Genomic DNA, 17,769 nt, shown 5'->3' on the forward strand with positions numbered 1-17,769 from the left:
GGCAGCAGGAACAAGGTTGGAGAGACCATGGCATACAGAGTACTGGGTAGCTGCAGGAACAAGGTTGGAGAGACCATGGCATACAGAGTACTGGGTAGCAGCAGGAACAAGGTTGGAGAGACCATGGCATACAGAGTACTGGGTAGATGCAGGAACAAGGTTGGAGAGACCATGGCATACAGAGTACTGGGTGGCAGCAGGAACAAGGTTGGAGAGACCATGGCATACAGAGTACTGGGTGGCAGCAGGAACAAGGTTGGAGAGACCATGGCATACAGAGTACTGGGTAGCTGCAGGAACAAGGTTGGAGAGACCATGGCATACAGAGTACTGGGTGGCAGCAGGAACAAGGTTGGAGAGACCATGGCATACAGAGTACTGGGTAGCTGCAGGAACAAGGTTGGAGAGACCATGGCATACAGAGTACTGGGTGGCAGCAGGAACAAGGTTGGAGAGACCATGGCATACAGAGTACTGGGTAGCTGCAGGAACAAGGTTGGAGAGACCATGGCATACATAGTACTGGGTAGCAGCAGGAACAAGGTTGGAGAGACCATGGCATACAGAGTACTGGGTAGCTGCAGGAACAAGGTTGGAGAGACCATGGCATACAGAGTACTGGGTAGCAGCAGGAACAAGGTTGGAGAGACCATGGCATACAGAGTACTGGGTGGCAGCAGGAACAAGGTTGGAGAGACCATGGCATACAGAGTACTGGGTAGCAGCAGGAACAAGGTTGGAGAGACCATGGCATACAGAGTACTGGGTGGCAGCAGAAACAAGGTTGGAGAGACCATGGCATACAGAGTCCTGGGTGGCAGCAGGAACAAGGTTGGAGAGACCATGGCATACAGAGTACTGGGTAGCAGCAGGAACAAGGTTGGAGAGACCATGGCATACAGAGTACTGGGTAGCTGCAGGAACAAGGTTGGAGAGACCATGGCATACAGAGTACTGGGTGGCAGCAGGAACAAGGTTGGAGAGACCATGGCATACAGAGTACTGGGTAGCTGCAGGAACAAGGTTGGAGAGACCATGGCATACAGAGTACTGGGTGGCATACAGAGTACTGGGTGGCAGCAGGAACAAGGTTGGAGAGACCATGGCATACAGAGTACTGGGTAGCAGCAGGAACAAGGTTGGAGAGACCATGGCATACAGAGTACTGGGTAGCAGCAGGAACAAGGTTGGAGAGACCATGGCATACAGAGTACTGGGTGGCAGCAGGAACAAGGTTGGAGAGACCATGGCATACAGAGTACTGGGTGGCAGCAGGAACAAGGTTGGAGAGACCATGGCATACAGAGTACTGGGTAGCAGCAGGAACAAGGTTGGAGAGACCATGGCATACAGAGTACTGGGTAGCTGCAGGAACAAGGTTGGAGAGCCCATGGCATACAGAGTACTGGGTAGCAGCAGGAACAAGGTTGGAGATCCCATGGCATACAGAGTACTGGGTAGCTGCAGGAACAAGGTTGGAGAGACCATGGCATACAGAGTACTGGGTAGCTGCAGGAACAAGGTTGGAGAGACCATGGCATACAGAGTACTGGGTAGCTGCAGGAACAAGGTTGGAGAGACCATGGCATACAGAGTACTGGGTAGCTGCAGGAACAAGGTTGGAGAGACCATGGCATACAGAGTACTGGGTGGCAGCAGGAACAAGGTTGGAGAGACCATGGCATACAGAGTACTGGGTGGCAGCAGGAACAAGGTTGGAGAGACCATGGCATACAGAGTACTGGGTAGCAGCAGGAACAAGGTTGGAGAGACCATGGCATACAGAGTACTGGGTAGCTGCAGGAACAAGGTTGGAGAGACCATGGCATACAGAGTACTGGGTAGCTGCAGGAACAAGGTTGGAGAGACCATGGCATACAGAGTACTGGGTAGCTGCAGGAACAGGGTTGGAGAGCCCATGGCATACAGAGTACTGGGTGGCAGCAGGAACAAGGTTGGATAGACCATGGCATACAGAGTACTGGGTAGCAGCAGGAACAAGGTTGGAGAGACCATGGCATACAGAGTACTGGGTGGCAGCAGGAACAAGGTTGGAGAGACCATGGCATACAGAGTCCTGGGTAGCAGCAGGAACAAGGTTGGAGAGACCATGGCATACAGAGTTCTGGGTAGCAGCAGGAACAAGGTTGGAGAGACCATGGCATACAGAGTACTGGGTGGCAGCAGGAACAAGGTTGGAGAGACCATGGCATACAGAGTACTGGGTGGCAGCAGGAACAAGGTTGGAGAGACCATGGCATACAGAGTACTGGGTAGCAGCAGGAACAAGGTTGGAGAGACCATGGCATACAGAGTACTGGGTAGCTGCAGGAACAAGGTTGGAGAGACCATGGCATACAGAGTACTGGGTAGCTGCAGGAACAAGGTTGGAGAGCCCATGGCATACAGAGTACTGGGTAGCAGCAGGAACAAGGTTGGAGATCCCATGGCATACAGAGTACTGGGTAGCTGCAGGAACAAGGTTGGAGAGCCCATGGCATACAGAGTACTGGGTAGCTGCGGGAACAGGGTTGGAGAGACCATGGCATACAGAGTACTGGGTAGCAGCAGGAACAAGGTTGGAGATCCCATGGCATACAGAGTACTGGGTAGCTGCAGGAACAGGGTTGGAGAGACCATGGCATACAGAGTACTGGGTAGCTGCAGGAACAAGGTTGGAGAGACCATGGCATACAGAGTACTGGGTAACTGCAGGAACAAGGTTGGAGAGACCATGGCATACAGAGTACTGGGTAGCTGCAGGAACAAGGTTGGAGAGACCATGGCATACAGAGTACTGGGTAGCTGCAGGAACAAGGTTGGAGAGACCATGGCATACAGAGTACTGGGTAGCTGCAGGAACAAGGTTGGAGAGACCATGGCATACAGAGTACTGGGTGGCAGCAGGAACAAGGTTGGAGAGCCCATGGTATACAGAGTACTGGGTAGCTGCAGGAACAAGGTTGGTGAGACCATGGCATACAGAGTACTGGGTAGCTGCAGGAACAAGGTTGGAGAGACCATGGCATACAGAGTACTGGGTAGCTGCAGGAACAAGGTTGGAGAGACCATGGCATACAGAGTACTGGGTAGCTGCAGGAACAAGGTTGGAGAGACCATGGCATACAGAGTACTGGGTAGCTGCAGGAACAAGGTTGGAGAGACCATGGCATACAGAGTACTGGGTAGCAGCAGGAACAAGTTTGGAGATCCCATGGCATACAGAGTACTGGGTAGCTGCAGGAACAAGGTTGGAGAGACCATGGCATACAGAGTACTGGGTAGCTGCAGGAACAAGGTTGGAGAGCCCATGGCATACAGAGTACTGGGTAGCAGCAGAAACAGGGTTGGAGAGACCATGGCATAAAGAGTACTGGGTAGCTGCAGGAACAAGGTTGGAGAGCCCATGGCATACAGAGTACTGGGTAGCAGCAGAAACAGGGTTGGAGAGACCATGGCATAAAGAGTACTGGGTAGCTGCAGGAACAAGGTTGGAGAGACCATGGCATACAGAGTACTGGGTAGCAGCAGGAACAAGTTTGGAGATCCCATGGCATACAGAGTACTGGGTAGCTGCAGGAACAAGGTTGGAAAGACCATGGCATACAGAGTACTGGGTAGCTGCAGGAACAAGGTTGGAGAGCCCATGGCATACAGAGTACTGGGTAGAAGCAGGAACAGGGTTGGAGAGACCATGGCATACAGAGTACTGGGTAGCTGCAGGAACAAGGTTGGAGAGACCATGGCATACAGAGTACTGGGTAGCAGCAGGAACAAGGTTGGAGAGGCCATGGCATACAGAGTACTGGGTAGCTGCAGGAACAGGGTTGGAGAGACCATGGCATACAGAGTACTGGGTAGCAGCAGGAACAAGGTTGGAGAGACCATGGCATACAGAGTACTGGGTAGCTGCAGGAACAGGGTTGGAGAGACCATGGCATACAGAGTACTGGGTAGTAGCAGGAACAAGGTTGGAGAGACCATGGCATACAGAGTACTGGGTAGCTGCAGGAACAGGGTTGGAGAGACCATGGCATACAGATTACTGGGTTGCTGCAGGAACAGGGTTGGAGAGACCATGGCATACCGAGTACTGGGTAGCAGCAGGAACAAGGTTGGAGAGCCCATGGCATACAGAGTACTGGGTAGCTGCTGGAACAGGGTTGGAGAGACCATGGCATACAGAGTACTGGGTAGCTGCAGGAACAGGGTTGGAGAGACCATGGCATACAGAGTACTGGGTAGCTGCAGGAACAAGGTTGGAGAGCCCATGGCATACAGAGTACTGGGTAGCTGCGGGAACAGGGTTGGAGAGCCCATGGCATACAGAGTACTGGGTAGCTGCGGGAACAGGGTTGGAGAGACCATGGCATACAGAGTACTGGGTAGCTGCAGGAACAAGGTTGGAGAGCCCATGGCATACAGAGTACTGGGTAGCTGCGGGAACAAGGTTGGAGAGACCATGGCATACAGAGTACTGGGTAGCTGCGGGAACAGGGTTGGAGAGACCATGGCATACAGAGTACTGGGTAGCTGCGGGAACAGGGTTGGAGAGACCATGGCATACAGAGTACTGGGTAGCTGCGGGAACAGGGTTGGCGAGACCATGGCATACAGAGTACTGGGTAGCTGCGGGAACAGGGTTGGAGAGACCATGGCATATAGAGTACTGGGTAGCTGCAGGAACAGGGTTGGAGAGACCATGGCATACAGAGTACTGGGTAGCAGCAGGAACAAGGTTGGAGAGCCCATGGCATACAGAGTACTGGGTAGCTGCAGGAACAAGGTTGGAGAGCCCATGGCATACAGAGTACTGGGTAGCTGCGGGAACAGGGTTGGAGAGACCATGGCATACAGAGTACTGGGTAGCTGCAGGAACAAGGTTGGAGAGCCCATGGCATACAGAGTACTGGGTAGCTGCGGGAACAGGGTTGGAGAGACCATGGCATACAGAGTACTGGGTAGCTGCAGGAACAGGGTTGGAGAGACCATGGCATACAGAGTACTGGGTAGCTGCGGGAACAGGGTTGGAGAGACCATGGCATACAGAGTACTGGGTAGCTGCGGGAACAGGGTTGGAGAGACCATGGCATACAGAGTACTGGGTAGCAGCAGGAACAAGGTTGGAGAGGCCATGGCATACAGAGTACTGGGTAGCTGCAGGAACAGGGTTGGAGAGACCATGGCATACTGAGTACTGGGTAGCAGCAGGAACAAGGTTGGAGAGACCATGGCATACAGAGTACTGGGTAGCTGCAGGAACAGGGTTGGAGAGACCATGGCATACAGAGTACTGGGTAGCAGCAGGAACAAGGTTGGAGAGACCATGGCATACAGAGTACTGGGTAGCTGCAGGAACAGGGTTGGAGAGACCATGGCATACAGAGTACTGGGTTGCTGCAGGAACAAGGTTGGAGAGCCCATGGCATACAGAGTACTGGGTAGCTTCGGGAACAGGGTTGGAGAGACCATGGCATACAGAGTACTGGGTAGCTGCGGGAACAAGGTTGGAGAGACCATGGCATACAGAGTACTGGGTACCTGCGGGAACAGGGATGGAGAGACCATGGCATACAGAGTACTGGGTAGCTGCGGGAACAGGGTTGGAGACACCATGGCATACAGAATACTGGGTATTTGCGGGAACAGGGTTTGAGAGACCATGGCATACATAGTACTGGGTAGCTGCAGGAACAGGGTTGGAGAGACCATGGCATACAGAGTACTGGGTAGCAGCGGGAACAGGGTTGGAGAGACCATGGCATACAGAGTACTGGGTAGCTGCAGGAACAGGGTTGGAGAGACCATGGCATACAGAGTACTGGGTAGCTGCGGGAACAGGGTTGGAGAGACCATGGCATACAGAGTACTGGGTAGCTGCGGGAACAGGGTTGGAGAGACCATGGCATACAGAGTACTGGGTAGCTGCGGGAACAGGGTTGGAGAGACCATGGCATACAGAGTCCTGGGTAGCTGCAGGAACAAGGTTGGAGAGACCATGGCATACAGAGTACTGGGTAGCAGCAGGAACAAGGTTGGAGAGGCCATGGCATACAGAGTACTGGGTAGCTGCAGGAACAGGGTTGGAGAGACCATGGCATACAGAGTACTGGGTAGCAGCAGGAACAAGGTTGGAGAGACCATGGCATACAGAGTACTGGGTAGCTGCAGGAACAGGGTTGGAGAGACCATGGCATACAGAGTACTGGGTAGCAGCAGGAACAAGGTTGGAGAGACCATGGCATACAGAGTACTGGGTAGCTGCAGGAACAGGTTTGGAGAGACCATGGCATACAGAGTACTGGGTTGCTGCAGGAACAAGGTTGGAGAGCCCATGGCATACAGAGTACTGGGTAGCTGCGGGAACAGGGTTGGAGAGACCATGGCATACAGAGTACTGGGTAGCTGCAGGAACAGGGTTGGAGAGACCATGGCATACAGAGTACTGGGTACCTGCGGGAACAGGGTTGGAGAGATCATGGCATACAGAGTACTGGGTAGCTGCGGGAACAGGGTTGGAGAGACCATGGCATACAGAGTACTGGGTAGCTGCGGGAACAGGGTTTGAGAGACCATGGCATACAGAGTACTGGGTAGCTGCAGGAACAGGGTTGGAGAGACCATGGCATACAGAGTACTGGGTAGCAGCAGGAACAGGGTTGGAGAGACCATGGCATACAGAGTACTGGGTAGCTGCAGGAACAAGGTTGGAGAGCCCATGGCATACAGAGTACTGGGTAGCTGCGGGAACAGGGTTGGAGAGACCATGGCATACAGAGTACTGGGTAGCAGCAGGAACAAGGTTGGAGAGCCCATGGCATACAGAGTACTGGGTAGCTGCGGGAACAGGGTTGGAGAGACCATGGCATACAGAGTACTGGGTAGCTGCAGGAACAGGGTTGGAGAGACCATGGCATACAGAGTACTGGGTAGCTGCGGGAACAGGGTTGGAGAGACCATGGCATACAGAGTACTGGGTAGCTGCGGGAACAGGGTTGGAGAGACCATGGCATACAGAGTACTGGGTAGCAGCAGGAACAAGGTTGGAGAGACCATGGCATACAGAGTACTGGGTGGCAGCAGGAACAAGGTTGGAGAGACCATGGCATACAGAGTACTGGGTGGCAGCAGGAACAGGGTTGGAGAGACCATGGCATACAGAGTACTGGGTAGCTGCGGGAACAGGGTTGGAGAGACCATGGCATACAGAGTACTGGGTAGCTGCGGGAACAGGGTTGGAGAGACCATGGCATACAGAGTACTGGGTAGCTGCGGGAACAGGGTTGGAGAGACCATGGCATACAGAGTACTGGGTAGCAGCAGGAACAAGGTTGGAGAGACCATGGCATACAGAGTACTGGGTAGCAGCAGGAACAAGGTTGGAGAGACCATGGCATACAGAGTACTGGGTAGCAGCAGGAACAAGGTTGGAGAGACCATGGCATACAGAGTACTGGGTAGCTGCGGGAACAGGGTTGGAGAGACCATGGCATACAGAGTACTGGGTAGCTGCAGGAACAGGGTTGGAGAGACCATGGCATACAGAGTACTGGGTAGCAGCAGGAACAAGGTTGGAGAGACCATGGCATACAGAGTACTGGGTAGCTGCGGGAACAGGGTTGGAGAGACCATGGCATACAGAGTACTGGGTAGCAGCAGGAACAAGGTTGGAGAGCCCATGGCATACAGAGTACTGGGTAGCAGCAGGAACAAGGTTGGAGAGACCATGGCATACAGAGTACTGGGTAGCAGCAGGAACAAGGTTGGAGAGATCATGGCATACAGAGTACTGGGTAGCTGCGGGAACAGGGTTGGAGAGACCATGGCATACAGAGTACTGGGTAGCTGCAGGAACAGGGTTGGAGAGACCATGGCATACAGAGTACTGGGTAGCTGCGGGAACAGGGTTGGAGAGACCATGGCATACAGAGTACTGGGTAGCTGCGGGAACAGGGTTGGAGAGACCATGGCATACAGAGTACTGGGTAGCTGCGGGAACAGGGTTGGAGAGACCATGGCATACAGAGTACTGGGTAGCAGCAGGAACAAGGTTGGAGAGCCCATGGCATACAGAGTACTGGGTAGCAGCAGGAACAAGGTTGGAGAGACCATGGCATACAGAGTACTGGGTAGCAGCAGGAACAAGGTTGGAGAGACCATGGCATACAGAGTACTGGGTAGCTGCAGGAACAAGGTTGGAGAGACCATGGCATACAGAGTACTGGGTAGCTGCAGGAACAAGGTTGGAGAGACCATGGCATACAGAGTACTGGGTGGCAGCAGGAACAAGGTTGGAGAGACCATGGCATACAGAGTACTGGGTAGCAGCAGGAACAAGGTTGGAGAGACCATGGCATACAGAGTACTGGGTAGCTGCGGGAACAGGGTTGGAGAGACCATGGCATACAGAGTACTGGGTAGCTGCAGGAACAGGGTTGGAGAGACCATGGCATACAGAGTACTGGGTAGCAGCAGGAACAAGGTTGGAGAGACCATGGCATACAGAGTACTGGGTAGCTGCGGGAACAGGGTTGGAGAGACCATGGCATACAGAGTACTGGGTAGCAGCAGGAACAAGGTTGGAGAGCCCATGGCATACAGAGTACTGGGTAGCTGCAGGAACAAGGTTGGAGAGACCATGGCATACAGAGTACTGGGTAGCTTCGGGAACAGGGTTGGAGAGACCATGGCATACAGAGTACTGGGTAGCAGCAGGAACAAGGTTGGAGAGACCATGGCATACAGAGTACTGGGTAGCTGCAGGAACAAGGTTGGAGAGACCATGGCATACAGAGTACTGGGTAGCAGCAGGAACAAGGTTGGAGAGCCCATGGCATACAGGGTTTGGGCAGAGTATCACCTGATGGGAAACTACTTAAACAGTGGAGTGGAATAAGTGTGGTTATATTTATTTCTCAGCAACTCATAATGATGCTCTGCTACAAACTGAAGTAGCCTACACACGGCCTGGCCGGCCTACACACGGCCTACACACGGCCTGGCCGGCCTACACATGGCCTACACACGGCCTGGCCGGCCTACACACGGCCTACACACGGCCTGGCCGGCCTACACACGGCCTACACACGGCCTGGCCGGCCTACACACGGCCTACACACGGCCTGGCCGGCCTACACACGGCCTACACACGGCCTACACACTGCCTACACACGGCCTACACACGGCCTACACACGGTACACACGGCCTACACACGGCCTACACACGGCCTACACACGGCCTACACACTGCCTACACACGGCCTACACACGGCCTACACACGGCCTACACACGGCCTACACACGGCCTACACACGGCCTACACACGGCCTACACACGGCCTACACACTGCCTACACACGGCCTACACACGGCCTACACACGGCCTACACACGGCCTACACACTGCCTACACACGGCCTACACACTGCCTACACACGGCCTACACACGGCCTACACACGGCCTACACACGGCCTACACACGGCCTGGCCGGCCTACATTGGCTGTTCCAGTGCATACAACATATGATTTCTATTTTATTCAGTTAAGTTCAATTATATTATTCTTACTATAAAATCATATAAAATAAAATAATGGCAAGGGACTTATAAGCATATCTTGTCTGCTAAATGAACAAGCCCACATGCCCATGGAGCATAGCCAGATAACATACAGTAGGACAACTTTTTGACTATGTTTGACTATGCTAGTATTTCCTGGTTTGGGGGCTTATCTAATCTTATGAATGGGAAGCTCCAGATAGCCCAGAATAAGCTGATCAGGGTAGTATTGAAGGTGAGTCCACGTACTCACATAGGCAGGAGCTGCTTTCAGGAACTAAACTGGCTGCCTGTTGAGGCTAGGGTGTCCCAGATTAGACGAGGTTTGGTTTACAGGAGTATTTATGGTTCTGCCTGTTGAGGCTAGGGTGTCCCAGATTAGACTGGGTTTGGTTTACAGGAGTATTTATGGTTCTGCCTGTTGAGGCTAGAGTGTCCCAGATTAGACTAGGTCTGGTTTACAGGAGTATTTATGGTCCTGCCTGTTGAGGCTAGAGTGTCCCAGATTAGACTAGGTTTGGTTTACAGGAGTATTTATGGTCCTGCCTGTTGAGGCTAGGGTGTCCCAGATTAGACTAGGTTTGGTTTACAGGAGTATTTATGGTCCTGCCTGTTGAGGCTAGAGTGTCCCAGATTAGACTAGGTTTGGTTTACAGGAGTATTTATGGTTCTGCCTGTTGAGGCTAGAGTGTCCCAGATTAGACTAGGTCTGGTTTACAGGAGTATTTATGGTTCTGCCTGTTGAGGCTAGGGTGTCCCAGATTAGACTAGGTTTGGTTTACAGGAGTATTTATGGTTCTGCCTGTTGAGGCTAGGGTGTCCCAGATTAGACTAGGTTTGGTTTACAGGAGTATTTATGGTTCTGCCTGTTGAGGCTAGAGTGTCCCAGATTAGACTAGGTCTGGTTTACAGGAGTATTTATGGTTCTGCCTGTTGAGGCTAGGGTGTCCCAGATTAGACTGGGTTTGGTTTACAGGAGTATTTATGGTTCTGCGACCAGATATCTAAGTAATTACTTTCCTCGTGTTAGGGATGCACACAATCACAGCACCAGATCAGGTGTTGCTGATGTGTGCTTATACAGGTTCAGGAGTAATGCTGGGAAAGGTACGGTCTTGTATACTGGAGCCTCAGAATGGAATGAGTTGCCTCTGCCCATAAAAACAACATCCTCTATGGGCATCTTTAAAAACAAAGTAAAAATATGTTTGATGTCTTCTGTGCCCATGTGAATAACCCCTATGATGTAACTGGAGTGATGAGATAGATGTTCTTCTTCTCTGTTTTATTATTTCACTGCCATAGTGTGTTCAATCTTGTCCAGCCATCTTGTCTCAAGAGGGCCACAATGGAAATAAGTCCCAGACTTTATAGTGTGTTATCCTCAATGTTTTCATTCATGTTTTTTGATGATTCCATTTGACCTGTATTGACCCGTAAGGACCCGTACTGACCCGTATTGACCTGTACTGATTCATACTGACCCGTATTGACCCATACTGACTTATACTGACCCGTATTGACCCATACTGACTTATACTGACCCATATTGACCCGTACTTAATCAAACCAACCCGTATTGAGGGCAGCAGGTAGCCTTGCGGTTAAGAGTTGGGCCAGTAACCGAAAGGTTGCTTGTTCAAATCCATGAGCCGACTAGTTGACAAATCTGTCGATGTGCACTTAACCTACTTGCCTTGCCTATACTGACCCGTATTGACCCATACTGACCTATACTGACCCGTATTGACCCGCACTGACAAATACTGACCCACACTGACTAGTATTGACCCGTACCGAGAGTGTAAGACGCTCTGGATAAGAGCAACTGCTAAATGACTAAAACATGTAAACAAATAAAAAAATAAATGTACTGATTTGTACTGACCCGTACTGACCTGTACTGACCCGTACTGACCCATACTGACCTGTACTGACCCATACTGACCCGTACTGACCTGTATTGACCCGTACTGACCTGTATTGACCCGTACTGACCCGTACTGACCCGTACTGACCCGTACTGACCTGTACTGACCCGTACTGACCCGTACTGACCTGTACTGACCCGTACTGACCCGTACTGACCTGTACTGACCCGTACTGACCCGTACTGACCTGTACTGACCCGTACTGACCCGTACTGACCTGTATTGACCCGTACTGACCTGTATTGACCCGTACTGACGCATATTGACCCGTACTGACCTGTACTGACCTGTACTGACCTGTACTGACCCGTATTGACCCGTATTGACCCGTACTGACCCGTACTGACCTGTACTGACCTGTACTGACCCGTATTGACCCATACTGACCTGTACTGACCCGTACTGACCTGTACTGACCTGTACTGACCCGTATTGACCCGTATTGACCCGTACTGACCTGTACTGACCTGTACTGACCCGTATTGACCCGTACTGACCTGTATTGACCCGTACTGACCTGTACTGACCTGTACTGACCCGTATTGACCCGTACTGACCTGTATTGACCCGTACTGACCTGTACTGACCTGTACTGACCCGTATTGACCCGTATTGACCCGTACTGACCCGTACTGACCTGTACTGACCTGTACTGACCCGTATTGACCCATACTGACCTGTACTGACCCGTACTGACCTGTACTGACCCGTATTGACCCATACTGACCTGTACTGACCCGTACTGACCTGTACTGACCCGTATTGACCCGTACTGACCCGTATTGACCCGTACAGACCTGTACTGACCCGTACTGACCTGTATTGACCCGTACTGACCCGTACTGACCTGTATTGACCCGTACTGACCCGTACTGACCTGTATTGACCCGTACTGACCCGTACTGACCTGTATTGACCCGTACTGACCCGTACTGACCTGTATTGACCCGTACTGACCCGTACTGACCCGTACTGACCTGTATTGACCCGTACTGACGCATATTGACCCGTACTGACGCATATTGACCCGTACTGACCTGTATTGTATTAAGAAGCAGAGCTTTGTGATGACAGAGACACATTTTCTCTTGCTCTGTGTGGGCCATGTAGTCAGTGTCAATGAGGTGTTGTGTCTCTGTGACCCAGTTTTGTCCGGTATTGAGTCTTAATGACCCATACTGAACCGTACTGAGCCGTATTGACCACTACTGATCCGTATTGACCCACACTTACTCATACTGACTGGTATTGACCCTTATTGAATTGTACTGACCCGTATTGACCCGTACTGACCTGTACTGACCCGTATTGAATTGTACTGACCCGTATTGACCCGTACTGACCTGTACTGACCCGTATTGACCCGTACTGACCTGTACTGACCCGTATTGAATTGTACTGACCCGTATTGACCCGTACTGACCTGTACTGACCCGTATTGAATTGTACTGACCCGTATTGACCCGTACTGACCTGTACTGACCCATATTGAATTGTACTGACCCGTATTGACCCGTAATGACCTGTACTGACCCGTATTGACCCGTACTGACCTGTACTGACCCGTATTGACCCGTACTGACCCGTACTGACCCGTATTGACCCGTACTGACCCGTATTGACCCGTAATGACCTGTACTGACCCGTACTGACCTGTATTGACCCGTACTGACCCTTATTGACCCGTAATGACCTGTACTGACCCGTATTGACCCGTACTGACCCGTACTGACCCGTATTGACCCGTACTGACCCGTATTGACCCGTAATGACCTGTACTGACCCGTATTGACCCTTATTGAATTGTACTGACCCGTATTGACCCGTATTGACCCGTACTGACCCGTATTGACCCGTAATGACCTGTACTGACCCGTACTGACCCGTAATGACCTGTGGTGGATTAGAGAAAAAGGATAACAGAATCCTGTCACGACAAGGCAGCTCTAGACATTCTTCTTCATTCATCTTCTCTTTTTTTTCTCTTGCTCTTCTCTCGTTACCTCCCAGTGTCCCAGAGAATTATTGACAGTGAGTTCTCTGATTTTGACTGCGAGGACGGGATCGGTGTCATAGCAGGTAACCAAATCACGACAAAACAGGTTTAATGGAGCTCCAATGCTAGCTATAACCATGTACTCTATATCTATATCAAATTACAATATCAACATGTTATTACTATTATTATCAGAAATTAGAACACATACCTCTACACATATACATACATACTGTCTACACACAACAACAGAACAGCATCCATAGAATTCCATTTATCATAATAATGTAGAGGTCTCTTTACTTGGACACAATCAGTCCTGTGTTCCTATGCTATTCTAAATTTCCCAACCACTTTCACATAGACTACCGTTCAAGAGTTTTGGGTCACTTCGAAATGTTCTTGTTTTTGAAAGAAAAGCAAATTTTTTGTCCATTAAAATAACATCAAATTGATCAGAAGTACAGTGTAGACATTGTTAATGTTGTAAATTACTATTGTAGCTGTAAACGGCAGGTTTTTAATGGGATGTCTACATAGGCCCATTATCAGCAACTATCACTCCTGTGTTCCAATAGCAGGTTGTGTTAGCTAATCCAAGTTTATCATTTTAAAAGGCTAATTGATCATTAGAAAACCCTTTTGCAATTATGTTAGCACAGCTGAAAACTGTTGTGCTGATTAATGAAGCAAATAAACTGGCCTTCTTTAGACTAGTTGAGTATCTGGAGCATCAGCATTTGTGGATTCGATTACAGGCTCAAAATGGCCAGAAACAAAGTACTTTCTTCTGAAACTCGTGAGTCTATTCTTGTTCTGAGAAATGAAGGCTATTCCATGCGAGAAACTGCCAAGAAACTGAAGATCTCGTACCACGCTGTGTACCACTCCCTTCACAGAACAGCGCAAACTGTCTCTAACCAGAGTAGAAAGAGGAGTGGGAGGCCCCGGTGCACAACTGAGCAAGAAGGCAAATACATTAGATTGTCTAGTTTGAGAAATGGACGCCTCACAAGTCCTCAACTGGCAGCTTCATTAAATAGTACCCGCAAAACACCAGTCTCAACGTCAACAGTGAAGAGGTGACACCGGGATGCTGGCCTTCTAGGCAGAGTTGCAAAGAAAAAGCCATATCTCAGACTGGCCAATAAAAAGAAAAGATTAAGATGGGCAAAAGAACAGACACTGGACAGAGGAAGATTTTTAAAAAGTGTTACGCACAGACGAATCTAAGTTCGAGGTGTTCGGATCACAAAGAGGAACATTCGTGAGATGAAGAAAAAATGAAAAGATGCTGGAGGAGTGCTTGACGCCATCTGTCATGGTGGAGGCAATGTGATGGTCTGGGGGTGCTTTGGTGGTGGTAAAGTGGGAGATTTGTACAGGGTGAAAGGGATCTCGAAGAAGGAAGGCTGTCACTTCATTTTGCAACGCCGTGCCATACCCTGTGGACGGCGCTTAATTGGAGCCAATTTCCTCCTACAACAGGACAATGACCCAAAGCACAGCTCCAAACTATGCATGAACTATTTAGGGAAGAAGCAGTCAGCTGGTATTCTGTCTGTAATGGAGTGGCCAGCATAGTCACCGGATCTCAACCCTATTGAGCTGTTGTGGGAGCAGCTTGACCGTATGGTAAGAAGTGCCCATCAAGCCAATCCAACTTGTGGGAGGTGCTTCAGGAAGCATGGGGTGAAATTTCTTCTGTTTACCTCAACAAATTGAAACTAGAATGCCAAAAGTCTGCAAGGCTGTAATTGCTGCAAATGGAGGATTCTTTGACGAAAGCAAAGTTTGAAGAACACAATTATTATTTCAATTAAAAATCACTATTTATAACCTTATCAACGTCTTGACTATATTTCCTATTAATTTTGCAACTCATTTCATGTATGTCTTCATGGAAAACAAGGACATTTCTAAGTGACCCCAAACTTTGAATTGTAGTGTACATTCCAAGCAATGACAAGACAAATAATTGAACACTTCAAGGCTCATGGAAATACAGTGACAGTCTTAAACACAGCTGGGGGAAGCTCTATCTCCACTCCCTGTCTCTCCCCCTCCACTCCCTCTCTCTCCACATCCACTCTCTCTCCCCCTCCACTCCCTCTCTCTCCACATCCACTCTCTCTCCCCCTCCACTCCCTCTCTCTCCACGTCCACTCTCTCTCCCCCTCCACTCCCTCTCTCTCCACATCCACTCTCTCTCCACATCCACTCTCTCTCCCCCTCCACTCCCTCTCTCTCCACATCCACTCTCTCTCCCCCTCCACTCCCTCTCTCTCCACATCCACTCTCTCTCCACATCCACTCTCTCTCCCCCTCCACTCCCTCTCTCTCTCCACATCCACTCTCTCTCCCCCTCCACTCCCTCTCTCTCCCCCTCCACTCCCTCTCTCTCCAAGTCCACTCTCTCTCCCCCTCCACTCCCTCTCTCTCCACATCCACTCTCTCTCCCCCTCCACTCCCTCTCTCTCCCCCTCCACTCCCTCTCTCTCCAAGTCCACTCTCTCTCCCCCTCCACTCCCTCTCTCTCCACATCCACTCTCTCTCCCCCTCCACTCCCTCTCTCTCCAGTCCACTCCCCCTCTCTCCAGTCCACTCCCTCTCTTTCCCCCTCTACTCCCTCCCTCTCCCCTCCCCTCCCACTCTTCCCTCTCTTATCCCTCTGTATCCCCCTCCTATCCCCTCTCCCCCTCCACTCCCTCATTCTTCCCTCAACTCCCTCTTTCTCCCCTCCACTCCCTCTATTTCCCCCTCCACTTCCTCTCTTCTCCCTCCTATCCCTCAATGTCCCTCTCCACTCCCTCTCCTTCTCCCCCTTCCTATCCTATCTCCCCCTCCACTTTCTCTCTCTCCCCCTCCTATCCCACTCTACCCCTTCAATCTGATTTTTGCCGTCAACTCCCTCTCTCTCCCAATCCAATCCAATCCCCCTCTCCAACTCCACTCCCTCCCTCTCTCTCTCTCTCTCTCCCTCCTACCTCTCTTCCCCTCCTACCTCTCTGCCCCTCCACTCCCACTCTCTCCTCCTCCTATCCCCCTCCACTCCCTCTCTTTCCCACTATAGCCCTCCTCTTCCCCTCCATTCGCTTTCTCTAGCCTTCCTTTCCCCTCCCCCTCTCCAACTCCACTCCCCCTCTTTCCCCCCCACTACCTCTCTCTACCCTCCACTCCCCCTCTCTCCCACCCTCTTCCCCTCTATGCCTCTTCTCCCTTTCAACTCCCCATCTCTCCCCCTTCTATCCCTTGTTCCCCTCCACTCCCTCTCTCTCCCTGTCCACTCCCTCTTTACCCCTCCACTCCCTCTCTCTCCCCCTCCTATCCCCTGTCCCCCTCTACTCCCTCTCTCCCCGTCCAATCCCTCTCTAACCCTCCACTCCCCCTCTCTCCCCCTTGTATCCCCTCATATCCCCTGTCCCCCTCCTCGCTCTCTACACCTGCTATCCACCTATATCCCCTCCACTCTCTCTCCCCCTCATATCCCCTCACCCCCTCCTCTCCCACTCTCTCCCTCTTCACTCCCTCTTTCTCCCCATCCACTCCCTCTCTCTTCCCCTCCACTCAATCTCTCTCTCCCTCAACTCCCTCTCCTCTCTCCCCTCCTTTCTCCTTTCACCCTCCATTCAATCTCTCTTCCTCCCCTATCCATTTCTCCCCCTCCACTCCCTCTTTCTCCCCCTCCTATCTCCTCTCCTCCTTCACTCTCCCTCTCTCCCCTTCCACTCCCTCTCTCTCCCTTCTCCCCTCCGTCTCTTTCCCCCACTCCCCCTCTCTCCCCCTCCACTACCTTTCCCACTCCTTTTGCCCTCACCCCTCCACTCACTCTTTCTCTCCTCTCCATCTCTCCCTTCACTCCCTGTCTCCCCTTGCACTCCCTCTCTCTATGCCTCCATTCCCTCTCACTCTCCCTCCCCTCCACTCTCTTGCTCTCAACCTCCTCTCCCTCTCTTTCCCCCTCCACTACCTTTCCTCCCCTCCAATCCCCTCTCCCACACAAAGCCCTCTCTCTCCCCCTCCACTCCCTCCACTCCCTCTCTCCCCCCTCCACACTCTCTCTCCCTCCACTCCCTCTCTCACCTCCTCAACTCCCTCGCTCTCTCCCTCCCCTCCACTCTCACTTTTTCAACCTCCCCTCCCTCTATCTCCATCTAATCTCTTTATCTCCCACTACAGCTCACTACCGCTCACTACCCCTCCACTCCCTTCTCTCCTCGTCCTATCCTCCACTCCCTCTCACTACCCCTCCACTCCCTCCCTCTCCCCCTCAATCTCCCCTCCAC

The 17,769-nt window shown here is 51.5% G+C and overlaps 1 protein-coding gene across 1 annotated transcript in view; it reads left to right on the forward strand.

Annotated features, from left to right (window-relative positions):
* The window catches only part of LOC120035877 (regulating synaptic membrane exocytosis protein 2), a gene marked incomplete at both ends in the record, with an annotated part of 71,396 nt that overhangs the window by 37,131 nt on the left and 16,496 nt on the right, over positions 1–17,769 (forward strand). Inside the window, 1 exon segment of the mRNA XM_038982344.1 lies at positions 13,498–13,566. Within this exon segment, the coding sequence (XP_038838272.1) occupies positions 13,498–13,566 (69 nt within the window).

Source organism: Salvelinus namaycush, unplaced genomic scaffold (assembly GCF_016432855.1).
Source record: "Salvelinus namaycush isolate Seneca unplaced genomic scaffold, SaNama_1.0 Scaffold1128, whole genome shotgun sequence".
NCBI classification, from domain to species: domain Eukaryota; kingdom Metazoa; phylum Chordata; class Actinopteri; order Salmoniformes; family Salmonidae; genus Salvelinus; species Salvelinus namaycush.